Raw genomic sequence first — 7,997 nt, forward strand, 5'->3', positions numbered from 1 at the left:
CTCCAGCTCCTGCCTGCCTCCCCTGTGCTCCTTGAGGGGTTCCACGGGGTGCTCCAGCTCCTGCCTGCCTCCCCTGTGCTCCTTGAGGGGTTCCACGGGGCGCTGGGGAAGAGGCAGTGCCGTATAGGTCTGCATTGTCCAGGGAATTTCCTGCGATGATGGAATGTTCTAGATCTCTGCTGTCCAGAGCAGTGGCTGGCAGCCATGTGTGGCTACTGAGCATTTGACACAAGACTAGTGCAACCCAAAACAGGGAGTTTTAGTTTCACTTAATTCTATTTAATTAAACAGCCACACTAGTGGTTATTGGTTTCCTAGCTGATGGCTGTCTTAGAGGTGGCATTTTAGATGAAGAGGTCAGCTGTCTGTGGGGCTGGGTCTCCTGGATCCCTTCCTGGTCTTGCTTCGAGGGCCCATCTGGGTAGGAGCAGGGATGAGCCAGCCCAGGGGTGTCCCTGCCTTGGGGGTGAGCCTGTCCGGGTGTGAGCCAGCCCAGCAGTGTGCCTGCACAGGTGTGTGCATACCTGGGGGTGAGCCAGCCTGGGTGTGTGTGACCCCTGCAGTCGTGCAGGCCTAGGAGGACCCTGTGCAGGCCATGCACAGCGGGCACCCGAGGGTGAGGGAGCTCCTCTGGGTCTGTATGTCTCACCTACGTGTGCCTGTGTGGAGAGGACTATCCTCCAGGAGGCACCGAGTGATAGGGACGCACAGCCCTCACTCACTGAGAGTCCTGGCTTTCTGTGGGCCTCAGTTGTTCCATCTGCGAGGAAGTCCATGGCCACCGTGAAGGTCAGAGCCAGGAGGGCTGCGAGACCTCTGGCTGGCCCCTTCCCTGGGCCATCCGGAAGGGGTGCTGAGGCCCTGTTTGACCACGTGCCTGGGCCTGCCTACCTGCAGCCTGCCCCTGCGCTTCTGGGTGAACGTGATCAAGAACCCACAGTTCGTGTTCGACATCCACAAGAGCAGCATCACGGATGCCTGCTTGTCTGTGGTGGCCCAGACCTTCATGGACTCCTGCTCCACGTCTGAGCACAAGCTGGGCAAGGACTCGCCCTCTAACAAACTGCTCTACGCCAAGGACATCCCCAACTACAAGAGCTGGGTGGAGAGGTGAGTCGAGCGCCGGGGCGCCAGGCAGGTGGGCGAGGGGCCGGACCCAGCTCATGGCCTGCTCTGTCGCCCCTTGTAGGTACTACGCTGACATCGCCAAGATGCCCGCCATCAGCGACCAGGACATGAGCGCCTACCTGGCCGAGCAGTCGCGGCTACACCTGAGCCAGTTCAACAGCATGAGCGCCTTGCACGAGATCTATTCCTACATCACCAAGTACAAGGACGAGGTGAGCATGTGCACTCGCCCTCACCCACAGCCACCTGTTCCACACCCGCCTGGCCCAGACCCCTGCCAGGCTCCCACCCCGAGGTCCCTTGGGCCACCCCTGCTCCGCTGGCCCCTCCCCAGGTCTCAGGACTGACCAGGCGCTTTTCCTTTCCATTCTGGACCCCAACCAGCCACCTCACTCGCTGGGGCAGGAAGGGAATGTCGTTATGACTCCCTTCCAGGCCTCAGGGTCGGGCTGGGCTGTAGTAGGTCAGGGATTGTGTGGTCGGTGTGGGGCGTGGGGGAGCGCATGGCAGTGTCTTTCCAAAGTGGAGACCGTGGGTCAGTGCAGGACCGTTCCCTGAGGGGCCGTTACGAGGTTTATCGGCTTGAGTGGGTGTCTCCAGGGCAGGGCACCAGGCCTTTCCTCAACCTTTAATACCTTCCTTGCTGACCTGGAGTGAGGCCTCAGGAGGTCTCCTTGGCATCTGTGCAGAGCTGGGGTTCCCTGAGCCGCTGGAGGAGGGAGGAGGGACTTACAGACTGGATTGGATGGTGCACACAGGGCTGGAGAGGCAGGATGGGCATGGCCAATGCCAGGACCCTAAGGCCAGAGTAGGCCCTGCTGCAGGACCGCAGAGGCCATGAGGCCCAATCAGAGCCAGCCCTAGAGGAGGGGTAGGGAAGGCTCAGGCAGGGTTTGTCACTGGGTGTGCAGACATCGGGGAACTTGGGCTGTTCCCCGAGTGAGACGGGCCATCAAGGTTTAGAGCCATGACTGGACCGCCAGATGCCAGAGGATGGGAGGGAGGCGGGGGCCGGTGGGAGCTGTGGCTGTGCTGCCAGTCCCATTCGGTTCGGGGGCTGGGCCTTGCCCATCTGACAGGCTGTGGGCCTGATTTCAGACCTGCAGCCCAGTGATAGGAGGCGGGGCAGGCTACAGGAGGCACGGGTCTGAGGGGCGAGGGGTCCAGCTATTCAAGTTTGAGGGGCAGAGGACCTGAGAGCAGGAGTGTCAGAGTCTAGGCCAGGGTGTGGGGTCGGCAACTGAGGGAAGGACCTTGGCCTGTGAATGGAGGAGGCGGCCCCAGAGGTGAGTCCAGAGCCAGGAGGGGACGGGTGGGGCCCTGGGACAGAGAGGCAGGGACAGGCCGTGGGCAGGTGGCCCAGCGCCAAGGAGGATGAGTTGTGGACTGAAGCCCGCCATCCTTCGGCCCTTGAGGGAAAACGGAGGGACGCTAGCAGTCCTCTCCGAGGAGCTCTGCTGTAACGGGGTGCAGAGGGACAGGCGGTGGTTGGAGGGAGCCAGGTGCAGGGAGGTGGCTGCAAGGCTGCGTGCCGCTCGGCTGCTGGCCTGCCTGACGCAGGAGTGCGGGCAGAGGGCCCGACGAGAGCCCGGTGCTGCTTCTCCCGGCCGAGCTGGGGTGCAGAGCAGGCTGTGTGGGGGTGGCGTCTGTGCCCTGGGAGGCCAGGCCCTGCTGTGACAGACAGATGAGGACGCCACACCAAGAGGACTCAGAGGGCTGGCTGTGAGTAAGCCCTGTGTGGCGTTGGTGTTTCGGGGATCCAGAGTAGGAATGGCGACCCGGGGGCCTCATTCTCCACGCCGGGATCCTGGGGGGTCTAGGCTCAACCCAGGCCTCTTAGCCGAGGACGGAGCGGCTGGAACCTGGCACTGGCTCCAGAGACCCCGCCGGTCACGACCGTGTGACATGCTCCCTGGGCGCCCCCCAAGCTTCCGTGTACCCCACCCCCTGCGAGCAGGTGGCCCCAGCCAGGCCCGCTGATGCCCCCGACCCCTTCTGCAGATCCTGACGGCCCTGGAGAAGGACGAGCAGGCACGGCGGCAGCGGCTCCGCAGCAAGCTGGAGCAGGTGGTGGACACGATGGCCCTGAGCAGCTGAGACACTAGGCCGTCAGCACCCAGCGGGAGTTGAGCGAGAGGGCCCGCGGGGGCGGCCTCCGTCCGGCAGCCAGAGCTGGGAGGCCCCGGAGGCAGCCTCGCCCCCACTGTGCCAAGTGCCGGTGCGCTCAGGGCCGGCGTGCAGCCCAGTGTCCTCCCGGCCCTCCCCTTCCTCCTCCTGCCTGGCGGGGGTCCCAGTGCTTCTCGGTGTGGGTGACCGTGCCTGTAGCACCTTCTGTGCCCGGAACTGCTCGCCGCAGGGCTGGGGGAGCCCAGGTGTGACCCCTGGCTTTTGGGAGAAGAGGGTAACCGCCGGGGACCTGGGGGTAAGGCTGGAGCCCTCCAGGAAGGGGTAGCCAGCCTGGTCTGTCTCCTTGAGGCCGTGCTGCCCAGGTCAGAGGGCCGGGACGGGGGGCCAGGAGGGCGTCAGCCGCTCCCGGCTTCCCGGGCGGAGCGCGAGGCCCAGGGCCTGACGGCAGCCCAGGGAAAGGCCGAGTGGCCAGGGCCCAGCCGAGGAGAGCTCAAGTCGTCCGCCCGTCGCGCTGCCCACCTGCCGCGTCCGGCACTTCCACGCTCGCTGCTGCCCCACCGCCACCATCCTCCGATTCACCGCGTGCTGTCCGCGGCCGCGGCCGAGGCCGGAGCGCCACGTCCACCTCGCCCAGAGAGGCCCCAGCTCCCTCCTATGGAGGGGCTGCAGAATGGTTCCCTCGAAGCCCCCAGGCGGCTTCCAGAAGGACTTGGTGACTCCTCTCCTGTCCTCAGGGCTGTGCCTCTGGGAGCCACTGGGGCCTGGGGCTCCGGGTCCTGAGCGCAGGTTCCCATTATTTATTCCCCCACCGCACCGCTCCCAGCACCCACCCCTGGGCGGGCCGTGCTCTCCGACTGTGCAGGTCTTGGGAGCAGCCCCCGAGCATCCTCCTCCCTTCCGCCCTCTCTGTGTCCCCTGCTCTCCACTCCACCTTCAGCGGCTTCCAGTCTGGTGTCTCTGAGCGTGCGGGCCCCTCAAGAGCGGTGGGACACCTGGGGACTTGGTTTATGTAGGAGGAATAAAGAAACCCTGCTGTACTCTGCGCGGGCGGCCAGGGCTGTGGCAGGGCCCCTGCGGGTAGAACGCAGTGACCAGAGGGCCTGGAGGTCGGCTCTGCCCACCCTGCCCTCAGTGAGCAAGAAGGAACAAATTTTTAATTAAAAAAAACAAAAAACAAAAAAAACCCTGTACATATATATATATCTATATATATGTGGCTCTAGCCTCAGTCTCCAGCCCCAGTGGGGTCCTGTATAGTTAACTGGAGAAGGAGAAATTTTACGATGTAGAATAAGGGAATGAAGGCGGTGGGGAGAAAGTGGCCAGGGTTTCCCTGACTGGAGCCCCCCCACCCAGGCCTCTGCCCCTCGACCTGTGGGTCATCCTGGTTTCGTTTTGATGTGAGGAGGAGAGAACTTCGCGCTGGCCCCTCGAGAGCGTCCAGGGCGCGGGGCCGTGGATTCCTGCATGACCGTGCTAGCGTTTAGTCTGACTTGATCTTTTTAAAACTGCAAGTGTTGAATACTAGAGGTTGTTAGGCCCTTTTTTTATGTTTTTTAATTAAGCAGTCACTTGTGAAAGCGAACGAGCGGCCCGGCCCCTTTCCAATTCACTTTTTCGACGGTACTTTAAGGGACAGCTAACTGTGGCCGGCCCCGCGCCCACGGGCTGCCCGTCTTGGGGTCCCCCCCTCCTAAGCAGCGTGAGCCACACCTTGGAGATCAGGTCGGGGGCCTCCCCCTCTCGTCAGGGAGCTGCATGAAATCCGAGCACAGGAAGCTCCCGGAACAGGGCAGATGGGGGTCTTCGGGCACTGGGCAGGGCTCCCGCCTCCCACTGCTATGGGTGCCCCAGTGGAGCTCAGGTTGGCCCCTGTCCCCGGCACGGCCAAGCTGAGGACAGTCCGTCTAGAGATCAGGCTGTCTTCTGGTAGCCGCTTTCCTTGACCTGGATTCTCGTCCTTGGGTGCACCCCTGCCTCCCCTCTGGTGTAGTCTGGCCATGCCTGGGGGCAAGCCTCTGTCCCCACCCTACCCCCGAAAGTCTTCCCAGGGCGCCAGCTTCTACTTGAAGCCCCCGTTCTTCCAGTTCTGTGAGGGTCAGGTTGGGACTGCTTAGCCCCTGTGCCCCCCCACTCTTCAGAATCCAGTTCCAGCCCCTTCCCCCACCGTCCCTGGTCCCCGCAGAGCTGAGCCCCTGTGCCTGCCTCTGGGAGGCTACAGGTTCCAGGGCGGTGCCCTCCTTGTGGCCTAGTCACCTGGACGGTGGGCGGGCAGGGCAGCGGTGGCCGAGGGAGGCGCAAGCACTTTAGCAGTCTGTGTTTACATGCGAGCCCCTGGCGCTGATCGTGCCCTGCCCTCACCGGTGCGGCAGGCCCCGAACCTACCTTCCCGCCGGGTCTGCAGTCAGACCCCATGTTCTCCCCGTCACTACTCCCAACTCTGTAGCACCCCACTGGCACCTGTGCACGGACTCCTGCCGGGGGCTCCGACCCTAACACGGGCATGAGGACCTGGCAGGAGCCTGGAATGGGAGCCCTGCTCTGCGTGGCGAGGGTGGTTGCCTTTGTCCCAAAGGCCCTGCTGCAGCCCCGGGGCTTGGGCGATCCAGGCCACGGTGTGGGGTGCAAGGGCTCCCAGCTTGTCCCAGACATTGCTGCTATCGCCTGCCCTGCTACCGCCACTCCTCACCCCCCCCCCCTTCCCCCCGCCCTTCCCTGCTCTGCACCATCTCAGGAGTGTCCAGGATAGCTCACACCTCGGTCTGGGAGCCTGGTCCCTCCATATACCTCGAGCTTGCCCTGTACTTCCTGACCCAGGGCCCGAGGAGCCGGGGTGGGGGCTGTGGAAGCGGGACCTGGGGCGCCTGAGACCAAGGGCCCTGAACATCCCTCCCGCCCTCCCTACTTTGGCCTCGCTGAGAGCACCCCCACCCCGGTTCCCCAGTTCTGGATCTGATGGCTCACGTCGTTGGTGCTACACAAGCTAGAATAGATATATTTAGAGAGAGAGACAGATATTTTTAAGACGAAGCCCACAATTAGCTGTCCTTTAACGCCACAGAGCCCCCACCCAAAAGAAGAGCGATCACTCGGCCGGCCTAAGCCGCCCCCTCAGCCACTGTTCTCCAGCAGGAGCAGCATGGCCGACCGGGCGCTCGGCCCGCGGACTGTGTAAATATACGGCTGTTTCCTATTTTACTGTTCTTCAGATTTAGTACTTGTAAATACACACACACATTAAGGAGAGATTAAACATTTTTGCTAAATCTCTCGGCTCTGCGTGTTCCTTGCTGGGAGGGGTTTGGGGCAGGTCCCACACCTGAGCAGCATCGGCCGGTCGAGGCGGGACCCTTGCCTGCCGAGCTGGGGCTCGCGGAGGCGTGGCAGCATCAGCCAGGCCAGGCCTTGGGGGTTTGGTGCTCTGGGGCGGGATCCCGTGCTTGGCTGTTTGGAGGCACTTTGGAACCATCAGCTGACCCTGAAAAACACCAAAGCCCAAGCCCCTCAGTTCCCACTGGGACTCCACCGTGCCCTCAGTGAGCAAGAAAGAACAAATTTTTAATTAAAAAAAATATATAATATATATATATATATATATATCAGTCTCCAGCCCCAGCAGGGTCCTGTATAGTTGAGGAGGAGAAATTTTACAATGTAGAATACGGAAATTAAGGCAGTGGGAAAAAGCAATGCCGTCTCTGGGGCCCACACAGCACAGAGTCCTGGACTCACGTGCAGCCCAGAGCTGTTCCCAGGGGCCTTGTCACCACGCAGATTCTGCTGCCCAGAGCCAGGAGTGGCCTGGGTGCTCCAGTGACCTCAAGCCCCTTCCTGGGACAGGAAGGGCCTGGGGCTGTGCTTACCAGACGTTCTCAGCCGGGAGCACGCGTTGTAGGGAGCCCTGTGGCTGAGGAACCCCGCGGGAAATGTTGGCTGCCTTCGCAGCACAGACTAGCACAGGCTAGCACATTCCGTCCCCTGAAAACTGTGGCAAATACTTTTCGGGCGAAAAAGGTGTCGGTGTAACCTCCGCCAGCATGCCGCTCTGGGCAGGGGCCTCGTCTCTAGGCCCGGTTTCCTCCATGGCCCGACAGGGATGGCCGTTCCTGCCCCAGAGGGTGGGCACGGGGGCCACGTCCAAAGCCGTGGTGCATTTAGACGAGGCAGGCCTGTATCCGGTGGGACAGGCGTGACACGTCCCCAAAGGACATACCTGTCGATCGACCAACCATGACCGGTGTACGAACTGGTTTGGAACTTTATGAGATGAGGTCATTACCCCCAACAGACGGGGAGCTGAGGGGCACCCAGCGGTAAGTGACAGAGCCAGATGGAAAACCGGCCGCGGCACATCCAGGAGGGAGTTTCCCAGAGAGCCCGGCAGCGCTCCGGCCTGCCTTCCCGCTCTATCTTTCCTTCCCGAGGGCTCTGACAGTGGTCCATAAATCATAATCAATACCTCCTGCTCCAAAATGGGCCCGTCCTGACAGCCGGTCTGCAGGCGTTGAGCTCAGCGCCAGGCTCAATTACTAAAGAGAAATCAGTGTAATCACCATGAAATTGCGTCGGAAACAAATTTAGCAAATGCGTCCCGCTTGGGGTGTGACGCGGCCCGTTCTCATGGCTCGGTCCCCTCCAGCTTTCCGGCACAATCAGTCCTGCCTCAATTACCCTCGTTAGGCCGCCGAGGGCTCCAGCCCCACCAGCCTGAAAGTAGGCGATCGCCTCTGAGCCGCAATCAG

General features: G+C 62.1%; 1 protein-coding gene across 1 annotated transcript in view; it reads left to right on the forward strand.

The window, feature by feature from the left end:
* The window catches only part of PLXNA1 (plexin A1), a 43,940-nt gene extending 37,419 nt beyond the window's left edge, over positions 1 to 6,521 (forward strand). The window contains exons 29-31 of the mRNA XM_040463286.1: positions 898 to 1,110; positions 1,190 to 1,340; positions 3,130 to 6,521. Coding sequence (XP_040319220.1) covers positions 898 to 1,110; positions 1,190 to 1,340; positions 3,130 to 3,225 — 460 coding nt within the window. The 3' untranslated portion in view covers positions 3,226 to 6,521. The remainder of the gene's footprint in view (positions 1 to 897; positions 1,111 to 1,189; positions 1,341 to 3,129) is intronic.
* The last annotated feature ends 1,476 nt before the right edge of the window (positions 6,522 to 7,997 follow it).

Source organism: Herpailurus yagouaroundi, unplaced genomic scaffold, assembly GCF_014898765.1.
Source record: "Herpailurus yagouaroundi ecotype Mexico unplaced genomic scaffold, PumYag 387, whole genome shotgun sequence".
Lineage (NCBI taxonomy): Eukaryota > Metazoa > Chordata > Mammalia > Carnivora > Felidae > Herpailurus > Herpailurus yagouaroundi.